The sequence below is a fragment of the Varanus komodoensis genome, unplaced genomic scaffold (assembly GCF_004798865.1).
Source record: "Varanus komodoensis strain SLA01 unplaced genomic scaffold, ASM479886v1 scaffold27, whole genome shotgun sequence".
In the NCBI taxonomy this organism is placed as follows: domain Eukaryota; kingdom Metazoa; phylum Chordata; class Lepidosauria; order Squamata; family Varanidae; genus Varanus; species Varanus komodoensis.
Window position 1 is genome coordinate 8,031,673 of NW_025335701.1, and position 13,369 is coordinate 8,045,041.

Sequence of the window (13,369 nt, forward strand, 5' to 3'; positions counted from 1 at the left end):
TACGCTGATGATTCCGCAGCCCACACCTCCGGATGACCTCTCCCAGCGGTTTCATGTAGATGTTGAATAGCAAGGGGGACAAAATGGACCCCTGCGGAACTCCATGGCATGGCTGCCATGGCGCAGAGGTAAATGGCCCATCTCTCCCCAACTGACTATAAGGGCTGTAGCTAAGCATGGAGGGAGAGGAACCTTAAGAGGGCAGCAGGAGATCTTACAGTGCCTGATAAAGGGGACAAAATGGATCCCTGCGGAACTCCATGGCATAGCTGCCATGGTTCAGAGCCACAGTCCCCCAGCACCAGCTTCTGGAATCGGCCATTGAGATAGGAGCGGAACCACTGCAAGGCAGTGCCTCCAACCCCCAATCCCACTAGCCTATCCAGAAGGATACCATGGTCGAAGGTATCGAAAGCCGCTGAGAGGTCCAGGAGAACTAACAGGGACGCACTCCCCCCTTCTCTCTCCCTGCACAGGTCATCATACAGGGCGACCAAGGCAGATTGAGTACCATAACCGGGTCTGAAGCTGGACTGAAATGGGTCCAGATAATCAGTTTCATCCAAGAGTGCTTGGAGTTGTCCCGCCACCACCCACTCTAACACCTTGCCCAAGAACGGGATGTTGGCCACCCTTCTATAATTGGGGGCCATCTCTGGATCCAGGGATGCCTTCTTCAGGACTGGCCGGACTACCGCTTCCTTAAAAGGGAAGGAGTCTAGGAGAACAAGCAGTCTCCCTGCTCCCTCTGTGGGTGAATCCCACCACCAAATGAGGAGAGAGGCAGGCACTCTGCCCCAAGGGGACAAGTCCCAGTGCTGCCCCATATCAAGCCTGTTATCTCAGCACTCAGATCTCTGCCTGCATCCAGCATGAAGAGAAGAGATGCCTGGCATCCCCCAGCCCAAGAGATGCAGAATGGAAGGCCGCCCACCCTCTTGCCCCAAAACAATTCTTCACCCCAGTGGAACAGTGCAGCTCTTCAGGGTCTACTAAGATTATGCAAGCAGAAAGTATTAACAGTAGCGGATGAATAAGAACCAGGCACGACCGTGAGACTTCAAGCCCTGCCTTTTCTCCCAGGCCACTCAAGGCCCGGCCCTGTCATTTGTTCTGCAAGGACCCGCTTTTCTATTCCTATTTCCTCTGTAAGGATCCATTCCAATTTGGCCACGTGCTTTGCAATCTTCATGACCTTTGGGCCAGGTACTTATTACAGACATGGGTGTATGGCAAGGCCCTGAACAAGTCAAAGAAGTCCCAGGTCCCAGGTCAGGCCCCTGCTAGGCAGGGCAAGGGCTACAGCATGCCCAGGATCTGAGCTTGCCAGACGCAGACCTCGAATGCTGCACAAATCCTGAGAGCTGGTTTCCTACGGGAGCTAGAAAAGAATTTGTTCTTAATTTAATGGATACATTTGACTATGTACCCTTTCTACAGCAGCCTTTGCTACAGCTTCGCAGCTGTTAACATGACTCATTAAACTTGTCATCCCAGACATTTCTAAGTAGTACTTTCAAATAACTACACATTTTTGCAATTAAGTTAATTGGTCCTGTGCACTCAAACAATGAAGGCTGAGAACTTGCAAACACTCCTTATTACCATGAAAAGGATGTGGTACAAAAGTTCTCCTGGGAGCATTCTTTATTTTAAGTAACATCAATGGACCTTTGGGGTTTTTTTCCCTGCTTTTTTTCTGTTGTGTGGTTCTTCTTGCAGCTGCATTTCTTTTATTACAGCATTGGGAAGTTTTTTACAGACTGACCTTTACTGTAAGGGTTTTTTGTACTATTTTTAGGGTGTGTATAGGTGCCACTCCTGTTTTTGATTACATTACTCAGTTCATTCACTGCCTTGCAGAAGTATTGCCCTCCCCATTCGGCTTTTCCACATTTTGTTGTGTTACAGCCCGGAATTGAAATGGGCTCAATTAGCAGTGTTACCACTTGATGAATGCAAGATTCTCAGCGCTGTGAAGGTGCAGAGTATTGTCACTGTGCTGTAAAGTAAAACAGCCGCTTTGGGTGGCTTTGGACAACTTCGTGGAGGAGAAGGCTATCGACGGCAACTAGTCCTAATGACCACGTTTGATCACTGCCACCAGAGGCAGTGTGCCAGTGTGGCAGAAGGGGGCTGTGGCACTCATACTCTGCTTGTGGGTCCCTGTGGGCAGCTGGCTGGCCCCTCTGTGAACAGAATGTCAGGGACGGTGGGCCCTGGGTCTGAGCACCCAGCAGGACTCTCCTTACTCTCTTAAAAGCTAAGTAAATGAATGCAAACTGGCACCTGCTGGTTGCGTCACCTCCTTTGTGTTCACCTTTGTTGTATCCACCTCCTTTGCCACTTCACGCCCAATAAACCCTGAGGCCACCTGCGGCTTCCAGAAGTCACACACTGCAAATAGTTGACGGCTCCACCTATTTGCAGTTCCATCTCAGATGAAAAATGTCTTTTTCCAGAAGGCCCCAGAATTTGTCGGAAAGCATGTCCGAACAAACAGCATCCGGAAGATGCAGGAGGCTTAGCGGAAGAATTCTTCACCAAAGTATTTCTAGTAAGAACAGTATGGTCTGTTGGATGCTACCAAAGGCGGTTATGTGCCAGCAAGTCATCTCTGAATGAAAACCGTCCAGACCGCCCTGCCCTTGGCAGCCCTGCTCAGCTCTCGCAGCCTCAAGGCCGCGGCTTCCTTTATGCAACTGAACCCTCTCATAGTTGATCTTCTGCTTCCGCCTTCAACTTCCCCTTGCATTATTGTGATATATATGCAACCAGTGCTATGGATCCCTTTCCTTTCCTAAATATTACTCAAATATTATATTTCTCCCTTTTACTTTCTGTAGAGTACAATCTGGCTGTTTTCGTATTGCGCAATAAAAGTAAGTATTTTTAAAAGTTGGGGATAAAGTTGTATAGAAGAGATCAAGGTTGCATTTAAAAAAACTCAAACAGTGCCCACTGCCCCAAGAACACCATCCTGAAGTGAAGTGTGGTGGCGGCAACGCCATGTTTTATTTATTTATTTTTCAATTTATAGCCTGCCTTTTTCCTACAAAGGGCTCAAGGCAGCTTACATCATTCTCCTCCTCCATCTTATCCCCACAACAACAACCCTGTGAGGCAGGTTGGGCTGAGAGTCTGTGACTGGCCCAAAGCCACCCGGTTGGCTCCATGGATGAGCGGGGACTCGAACCCGGATCGTCTGAGTCCCAGTCCCATGCTCTTCACCACTACGCCACACTGGCTCCATGTGGTGGAGATACTCTTCCCTAGCAGGGCATGGGAAGCTACTCGGGATGGAGGTATAAAGGATGCTCCAAGGAAAGCCAAATACAGGGCAGCACTAGAGGGAAAACTTGTTTCAGACTACAGGGGAGCTGGGACTGCGGAGGCAATGTCCCTGGACACACTGCTGAAGAAACACAGCAATGCTTTCCAGACAAGAATGACCCGGCCAAAGACTTGCAGGTTGCTGCTCCCTGACAGAGGGAGGGCAGCGTTGCTGGAAGAATGGGCACTCACTGCAGACAGGATCCCACTGTGCAAAGCAGACAGCGCCTTCCCCGAGAAGACGTACCGCTGTAACTACTGCCAAAGTATTGACTCAAGGGGGTAATAGAAACAAGCGCCAGTTTGTTTTGGTTTACTGAACTTTTGCACCACAATGAAACAATCTTGTGTACATTAAGTGGTAACAATGTCAATTAAGTCCATTTCAATTTTGGGCTGCAACACCAGTTCAAGCGGAAGTATCAAAGCTGCAGGGAGATACTTCTGAAGAGCAGTGCTGGGGACTTCTGTATCTTCACGAGTCAGAGGCCACTACCAAATCTGGCTCCTTTCCCACATTTTGCAGCCCCTGATCCCACCAGCCTGGATGAGTATTATAGGCCAGGCCAAGCTTGACCTTGCCAGGGCCTTCAGAGCAGGAAATGAGGCCAGCCTGAAGTTGTTCTTATGGAAGGCAATGCTCTCATGCAGTGTCTTCCCACTCCGTGGCCCCTTAAGTGTTGCTGCACATCTTGTGTACATTAAGTGGTCACAACTTAAGTGTGGGGATGGGCCCAGCCCAGCCAAGACACATTCTTCCCTTGGTCCCAAAACAACACTGCTTGAAGTGTCTCGTTGGCCAAGCTGAGGACAACCCAAGGGTTTGAAATCCTGGCGCACAGCTTGAGAACGCACCGCCGGGGGCTTCGACGAGAGGACTTGCCAAAGCCCTCCAAGGTGCCAGGTTCTCTAGCTGAGAGATTATGGTGCAGGATGGTTGAAGAACGTTTGGCCCCTGATCTTTGCCTGAAGCAGAAGTCAGCTAGAACGATGCATGCGATCGATTGCCCCCTATGCAACCCCCCAGGTGCAACTTCTGCTGGCATCTCACGGACAGACTTGGGAGGGGAACCTCACCTTGATCATTTCATCCATAATGTGCACATCGAAGCCTTCACAGGTGCCACATGGGCTGCGGATTCGCCACAAGTCCTAGGGAAAAAGAAACACAGCGATCCTTCTCAGAATGTGTAAAGCATGAGCAGTTGAGTTGTTTACGTGAACTCAAATGCGGAAAGCTCGGTTCAGGCTAACGGACTGCACGGCCTGTGACTGTATTTTAATCTCAAATAAAATGAGAGACCCATTTTCAGTATTAGGCATTTTTACAAAACCACCTAGCAGTCACAAAATAAATCTGAAGTGGGGGGGGATCTTTAAGGCTGACAGAGCATGGGATTTTCCTGGGACAACAACTCTTAGCTGGCTTCTTAGCAGCGCCGAGCCGCATAACAGGACTTCTGCAGCAAAATTATGTTGTTTGCAAGTTGCAGTAACTGCACCTGCATGAGAATGACAGGAAAACAGTAACTGGTTATGAGATGCTCTGCAGGGCTCACCTATTTCTAACTTTGGGACGTGGAGGACGTCAGCTAGGTGCAGGAACCGTGGTTTGTGCAGTGGGTGTTCTGGAAGCTGGGGCTCTGGAGCTATCTACAGATCATCACAGTTTTCATGAAATGCAGCAGCCAAATTTCATCTCAGCAGCCGAGCTTACTGGACAGCTGAAGTGTCCAAAATGGGCTTGGTTGTGATAAGCCCAGAAAGGTTCAAGCAACTGGATTCAGTCCTCTAAATCATTAAATGATGTCAGAGAATCAACATGAGGCATCTTCCATTCCTGCCATGAAGGCTACAGGCATTTTCTTCAATGCTCCAATGACCAAGAATTTACCAGGACAGTGAAATGGGGAAAATCCTGTCAGCTATTTCTTAAGTTACTCTTCACAATAAAACCTCTGGATGGCCAATTATATGGTCAGTTATTTTTTTAAATTTCTGTATTATTCTACCTTGAACATACAGTTAAACACACTGCAAAATAAACTCAAAGTAATTTAAGATGAAACCACAGAAGCACTAAAGAAAATCCAAACAGCAAACAGGCTGTGCACTTAAACAATGAGCAGCAGAATTCAAAATATGTTTACTCAGACATTAAATACCACCGAGGTCAGTGGTGCATCCAAATTCTCATTTTAGAACCAACACTGAGTGTTAAAGTAACAAAGCTCCATTTTAATGTAGGGCATCCTTTCAATATCAGTGTTTGTAGGCAAGACAAGTTACTTAGCTCAGAGGTTTACCTCCATGCACAAATATATTTGCAAAAAGTTACACATGGTTTTTAATGCTCTTCCATTTCTGGAAAAACAATGATAGCACTCTTGTCTTCACCATGCAGAGCAAATTTTAAAAGTAGGAGATGCCACATGCTTTTAAAAGGCTTTTACAGTTAGAATAAAGCTTGCTGGGAGCCCCATTGTTCCATTTGAAATAATCCAAATGGGAAAGTAGCATAATGCCACTGCTTAGCATCATTTAAGAAAGGACAAAGGAGTGAGCAGGTTTTCAAATTCTTCAAAACTCTCTTCGCTGCAAGCCCCCAAGCATATCAATGGGGTGCAGGGGAGAAGAAAATGAAGTGGTTGAGAGTGATGAGAAACAAAGCTTTCATTTATAGCAGTCCATACGGCACTGCAGAGACTTTAATTAGGTTAGGGGGTTTGCTTGGTATGAAATATATCACAGGTGGTGCTGAATCCTGTAGGGACAAGGACAAAAAAGTTCTTTAGTTCTGTAATTATGAATCAGGAAACATAAGAAAATTAATTGGAGGAAGCCAGTGAAATTTTATCCAGAGTTTTAATCTCTTCAAACCACCCTTCTCCAAGGCTGTAAACTGCACATGGGAAACTTAACCTGTGGCCTAAACTTTCAGAAGTGACTATAAAAGAACCAGAGTGGGGTGGGGGTTAGGAGCGCAGGACTGGGACTCAGGCAACCTGGATTCAAGTCCCTGCTCAGCCACGGGTGACTGTGGGCAAACTGCAGAAGCTCAGCCCAACCTGCCTCACAGGGCTGTTGTGGGATTGGATTGAAAGCAGCAGGAGGAGAATGATGTAAATCGCTCTGAGTACGTAAGAAAAAAGAAGGCTATAAATCAAATAAATAAATAAAACAAAATATTGATGCTAGACATGTTCAGACATGCTAAGCTTGAAGCTAAAAACTAGTGTTCGGGAAAAGAACAAGAACAGGACGCAGCGTCTGCACCTGGAACTCCACGATCATCATGTGAAGGGAAGCGGCCTGGGGCAGGACGGTCACATCGCCTGCAAGGTGGCTTGCCACTGCTGTCCGGGCATACCAAAAATACAAGTTGTGCCAAGGCAGTAAACTTGTGGAGAAAAAGGGCTCGCCAATTAAAATGGACACCTGAGGGGAGGAGAGGAAAAGAAACGGAGTCTAAGACAAGCTGTGCTGGATCAGACCAAGGGTTCACCCCGTCCAGCATTCTGCTTACACCGTGCCAAGCTGGCTGCCCACATGATCCCACAACTGCTGTGTTGCCCACACCGTTGCTTTGCGGAACCTCACACCTCCCCAGTGAAAGCTTGTGCTCCCCTTTGTGCTCCTCATTTGGGCAAGCTTCTGTTTCCCGAATGAAATTTTCTTTTCCTTAACAGCTTCCTGGACATGGCTCGTTAACCTCACTGGTGTTGTCTGATTGTCTGAGCTCCTATTATCATGGTTTTGACTAACCCCCAAACATTCTGATTTAAGTCTCTTGCCCCTTCTTTCAATTTTCTTTTTAGCGGCTCATTTCTTTTTAGGAAAGATTCCTCTTTCTTACCCATCATCCAGCACCATTAAATCTGATGTGGTGACTTTTTCCAATCGGTTCAACAGCATTTACATCTCTTACTAGTTCCTGGGTTCCTTCCCACTAAGGATTAAATCCAGGATCGCCTCTCCTCTGGTTGGTCCCAATGACCAACTGCTCTAGGGCACAATTGCTTGGGACATGGAGAAATTTGATCTTTGTTGAAACTGGAACATGGACTCATGCACTCAACAAAGGGATAGCGGAAGATGTGTGGCACTTCATTCTGAGAATTCCCTACATCATCTTCCATCTCGGGATCACCTGCTTCATATCACCTGGTCCCTTGCATGTACTGGAGCCAAGCCTTGTCTCCCACAGGGCCTTTTAGGTTTTCAAGTCTGTTGGACTCAATGCCCTCTTTAATACGCAGAGCAACCAGCTCTCCAGTTCGTTCTTCCTACAGAGGACATATCCAGAGATGCCCATGCCCCCTCAGATCTCTCCATTCCACCAGGTTCCCGTAGCACCAGGTATATCTCACTTCTCCTTTAAACCAGGCACCTCAGCTCTGCTATTCTGGCCAGGGGCTGCACGCATTTGTATTCCAAGAAAGAGCATCCCGCGCCAGGCAGCTCAGGTCTGGGTGACCGCTAGCCTGGCACTTTGGCCTCCCCGGCTTCGCCAAACACCTGAAGAGATGCTGATGTTGGGGCGAGAGGGCCACGCAGCACGCTTGAGCTCACAAACTTTTTCATATCACATCACTGCATTTTTCTGTGCAAGTGATCCATATTCTCAACAGGAGACTGCTTAGTGCTGGAGGTTCAGTCAAGTGCTGAGAGAAAAGTAGGTTTACCTGTGAGGCAAGCCTTAATTAACATTTACCTCATGGCCTATGTGTGGAGTATGTCAGTTCAGAAGAAACAACTGTGGCCTCTCAGTCGAGGGCGGCACAGGGGGTCGGCTCAGCACCAAATCACGGGGCTGCAGACCCAAGGCTCCTTGGTTCATGTCCACAGCACACCAAAACATGGGCTGAAACGAGGCTGCAACTGGCTTGCACAACCCAGCAACTTTCTACGTTCCAATCTTGGAAGCAACAGAATCAGGCAAACTGGTGGGGAAATGATTTCCTGTTCAACATGCCCTGTTCTTTGAGAAAGGCTACTATTCTGTTAAAAGGGAGCTATTTTAAGTGACAGCCTTCTCCCCACATACTTGGGACTTCAGGTGTGCCAATGACTGTGTTATCAGTCACAAAGAAAATAGTCATCTTACCTTTCTGTCATCAAGATCAGAGGAGCTCAACAATTCGGGATGCTTCTCTATGATCTTAATTTTATCTTCGAGATGGTTGGCCTTACAAATCTTTATGAAAAAGAAACAGCTCTTAGTGATGCTTTGTTTAGCTCAGCATTGCTCTAAGAAGGACAACAATAAATTATGAATTAAATTATGAATTAGTGAAAGACATCCAGATCCTCCAAAAAGAAAACCACATTTTGGAATGGAAAAGGATTTATTTCGAAGAACTAAATAGAAGATATCCTTTGCTCTCACCATTGCAAAAGAAAAACAAATGCCTGAACTAGTAATACACCCAGCAAGACAATGAACGATGGCAGTATTCAGGCAAAACATAACCCTACACGGTAGTCTGGGGAACATGGGTCTCGACCCCACGCTCCCTCCTCCTGCCCAGGAAGGGAGATTGGCTCCTGGCTTGGCGCAAATCAGTTTGCTGTTTTGTAGCGGCAGACACGCTGGGACATCCCAGGATTTGTAGGCCTCCTTCTGCCTAATGTGCGCAGGGCTGCATCCCATGTCACCTCATGCCCCCAAGAGATTTCAACAACAAATGCCCAGATGAGGCTGAAGGCAGGGACTGCTTAGGCAACACCTGAACCGTCCGATGATGGGGCACCAACACCTCTCTCCAGCAGACAGCTATCTGAAGGGACTGAACCTTCTGGATTCCAATCACACTTATTCTGTGACCTAAAACATAAAAAACCCTGCCCTGCCCATTGGAAAGGTAAGAACCTTTCTGTAGGCTGGCTGCTGAATTTCTGCAGCAGACTAGCCGGCTGCATCTGCCACTGTGCACCTGAGCTGCTTCACGCGAAGCTGGGTGGGGCGAACCCAGTTCTTTGCTCATGTCATGGCGAAACCTGGCAGATGGCTGGACCTGCAGTTTCTCAGGTGGTTCTTCAGCCCTCACCCTAAGAAAGATGCTGACGCATTTATCTTGCAGATGGTTTTAGAGAACGTCTGATAAATGAACTGGTTCAACCATTTTTAATTTCCATGTAAAACACCAGGGGCACTAATTGGCCAAAAAATTACTAGTACAACTATTTTCTGAGAAGGCTTTTAATCAATGAACAAGATTCAATCTAATTTAACATCCCAACTTAGCTCCTGCAAAGGACTGTATGCCATCAATTTCCTCTCAGAAGCTCAATCCTTGTATTTTAGTTTTTTATAGTTAGCCACTTGTTTAGAGACAGAGGGACTTGGGACTTCAAAAAATCCTCCTCTTCCAGTGTAAGACATCTATTTAGGGAGTCCGTAAGGCATCTTTTTATGTGTTCCAATTTTTTCTGCAGTACTTTCAAGGAGAGGGAAAACCCCCAGGATAAAACCAGGTGTTAAACACAGAGACAAAAGTGTGAGTGAAAATGGCAACAATCACATCATTACCTTATCAGATTTGACTTTACCCTTTCAAGTTATGTGTCATACATATCCAGGATGCTGGCTGGATGCTCTGCACCCTGAGACTGGTGAAGAGGCCCTGGATGGGTTGAGAAATTGGACTGCAGCACTTTCGCTCACACTGTCCCCCCGCAGCCCCCAGCTGCCAGTCCCGCCTGAGCTGAGCACAACATGCAGAGCGGAGTTGCCTGGCGTTGGCAATCAATCGCCTTCTGGGGGGTAAATGGAGGGATGGCTGCTGGCTGGGGACCCCTACTAGCAGGCCACCCCCCAAAAGGGTGAAACCCCTTCAGGATGGCACAAGATTGAGGGTGCCTCTTTACTTCCACGACACCGGCTCCTTAAGCTGTACCTGCTAACGTGGGCATATGCCTGGGACTGGCCCAATGGGGAGACTGAGTGGGCCCAGGCAGTGTACAGAGGGAGATGCTGGGAGGACTGGCCAGATATGGGGACCATGGCCCCAAAGGCAACAGCTCTGCTCTGCTCCACTCCTCCATGAGCCTGCAGGTTTGATGGCTGCCATGACAGCCCGACTCAGGGTGCAGCATTTAAATGCCAGACCCGTGCAGGACCAGCCGCCCCCCCCCCCCCATGATTTAACAGTGGATGAGGTGACTGATCAGACGCGTGTAACTGAGAGGCAAACAGGGAAGAGTTGTGCCTGCCAGGTACTTGTGGCCACATCAGCACAGACTTGCAGGTCAGGTAGGGGGCACTGCCATGACCTGTACGCATTCGCTCTCTCCAGACACCCTGCCTGTCCAAGGGCCAGCCTGGAGTGGTTGCAGCTTGTGCTGGGCTAGTGAGGCAGGTGGGGGACTCTGCTGGCACACTGCCCAGCCCGCGACCCCTCGCCCCCTGCCTGAGCTGATGGGGGTGTCCTCTATGCTGTTGCTTCCGGGGGAGTCTGGAATCCCGTGCCCTCGATGACGACCCTGGAGCTGCCCTACCATTTCACCAGCCCAGCACAAGGAGGAGGGCATGAGCCAGACACGGCCTTTTTGGCTGGATATGCAGAGGGTGCTGAGTGTAAGCGGCTCTGGTTTTATCATGGTCCGATCACCACCTGCTGAGATTTTGACTGATGGCAGCCTCGCTTTTCTGCAAAGGTGGGGGCACCTGTTAAGATGACCCACCCCCAAAGGCTAACAGCTCCAGGTGGTTTCCAGGGGCTCTGGGGTCTTTCTGGCCAACATGGCTGGTGTTCGTGCCAATGCCCTGGCTGAGCTGTGAAGCGCAGAAATGGCCCAGAGGGTTGGCACAATCACTCCTAAGTGTCCTCTCTGTTGTGGATTCTGGAAGGCTCCGTGGTATCCACTGGAGCTGAGCATGATGCACAAGCACAGGGGAAGACCTGAGTGCAGGTGGAGGGAAACTCCCCATGGATGCAATCAAACATGGTACGCGCCTTCAACAGGATATACCGAGGGACACCGAGGGAGGCAAAGAGGCAAGATTTCACTGTCTCTCGTCACTCCTCCATTCGCTGCCCAGCGGAACTTTTTAGCATTGTCCAGGGATTGTTATGTGCAGCCCCGAAGCCATCTCAGAGCCACCTGAGGCCTGGTGTAATCTGTCTGCTGCGCACTTGCAAGAAAAGATCTCTTGCATGTGCTGGGACTTAAAACTCCAGAGGTACGGCAGCAGGGCCTGCTGCAATTCCCCGAGCGCAGCCCAGTTATACTGGACGAACTTCAGCTGGCACAGTCCAAGGAAGTGGGCAGCTGTGCCACCACCTTTGGGCTGGATCCTTGCCCTTCCTGGCTTATCAAAGCCGGCAGGGAAAGGATCACCAGCTGGGCCGGGGAGGTGACTGATGCCTCCTTGCACGAGGGAGGGGTCCCATGCCTCCTGAACGGGACGATGGCAAAGCCCTTCCTGAAGAAATACTCCCTTGACTGGGAAGACCTTCAGAACTTTAGGCAGGTAGGAAAGATTCTTTTTCTGGGGAAAGTCCTTAAGGGGGTGGAGGGCAACCAAGTCCAGACATTTTTTGATGGGACTGGCTGTCTAGACCCACTTCCGTTTGGGGTCAGGCCTGGTTCTGGCATGGAAGCAGCCTCGCTGGCCTGCAGGGTGGCCTCTGCTGGGACAGGAGCTGCAGCTCCTGGGACCCCGCTAGCCCCCCGGGGCAGCTCCCCGGGCTGGAGTGGGGATGGTGTGTCACAGTGGTTCTGCTCCCATGGGGAGGGCTGTCCCTGGAGGGTGGCGCTTCAGGAATATTGCCCAGCGCCGCAGGTTCTCCAGCGTGGAGTTCCTCAGGGGCCTCTTCTGAGCCCTGTGCTGTTCAGCAGCCGCACGAAGCCACCAAGTGGGTGGCCTGACGCTTGGAAGGACGCTGCCATCAGGACACCAACTGCAGGCAGCTCAGTTCCCCTTCGCAGCGTCAGCAGGGGGAGGATGTGCCTGGCCGTGCCGGCGGACTGCGGGGGGGCTTGCAAAACGAAGCTCCAGCAGGACTGAGATGCTGCTGGCAGTGGCTCCTCTGCCCATACAGAGGGTGTTCGGCCTGCTCTAGGGGGGAATGCCATCGCCTGGGTGCGCTTCTCGGTCGCCTGCATCAAGGCGGCCTCCTGCCCGGCTCCGCCCCAGCTCCAGCGGCGGCCTGACCGCGGCCGTTTATGCTCCAGTGCCTCCCCCTCAGGAGACGGCAGTGCCACCTGCACGGGCTGCTCAAGAGCTGCAGCGGATGAGTCCCCGGGGCCAACGGGTCTGGCACACAGGGGCCTGTCTGGCCCGCTGCCACATGCGCCGGGGCCCAACTCCAGGTGCTGCCTGTAACCAGTAAGGCCCACCTGTTTTGGGACCGCAATACCTGGTGGAGCGCCTCTCCCAACCGCGATCCGCCTAGGCTCTGCAGGCAACAGATGGGACCTCCTTCTGAGAGACTATCTGAGGAGATGCGTGGAGGGCGGCCACCAGGGGGAGGGCTTTCTCTGTGGCAGCCCCACTGACGGAATTACTTCCCCACTGCAGCACACCTGGGGCCATCCTTGTCCTCTCTTGGTGCCAGATTAAGACAGCCCTTTACACCGAGGCTTTTAAACAAGAATGCTTGCTTACTCAGGGGATTCCTCATCCCAGCATCATTCTTCAGTATTTTTAGCTTTTTATGTTTCTTTGTTGAGATTTTATTGCAGTCTTCTGTACTGTTGTACAGTGCCCAGAGCATTCTGGCAATGGAGTAGTATAGAAATGAGATAAATAAATCCACAGCCTTCCAAATCAGTCCCTTCAAGTATTTGTGCTGTATCTGAACATGGGGGACTCTGACCAGAATCCAAAATGACCCCAGGTCAGACTTTGAGCCAGCCTAGCAAGAATGCAAGCCCAACCAACGCAAGGAAAAGCAACTCATGTTTTATTCACAGCCCATGTTCCAACCATGGGTCTGAATAATGGAGTGAAATCGGCGGAGATTCAACTGGGGCTCACCCAACTGAATGTGAACGGCACACTGACCAAAAGGTGATAATGCATGCACAT

General features: G+C 49.9%; 1 protein-coding gene across 5 annotated transcripts in view; it reads right to left on the reverse strand.

Annotated features, from left to right (window-relative positions):
- Positions 1-13,369, reverse strand: part of PRMT7 (protein arginine methyltransferase 7) — a 47,728-nt gene that overhangs the window by 11,214 nt on the left and 23,145 nt on the right. For all 5 annotated transcript variants that reach the window (XM_044434129.1, XM_044434127.1, XM_044434130.1 and 2 more), the window contains 3 exons: positions 8,441-8,530; positions 6,610-6,771; positions 4,411-4,485 (listed from right to left, as the gene is read on the reverse strand). In XM_044434129.1, the coding sequence (XP_044290064.1) occupies positions 4,411-4,485; positions 6,610-6,771; positions 8,441-8,530 (327 nt within the window). The remainder of the gene's footprint in view (positions 1-4,410; positions 4,486-6,609; positions 6,772-8,440; positions 8,531-13,369) is intronic.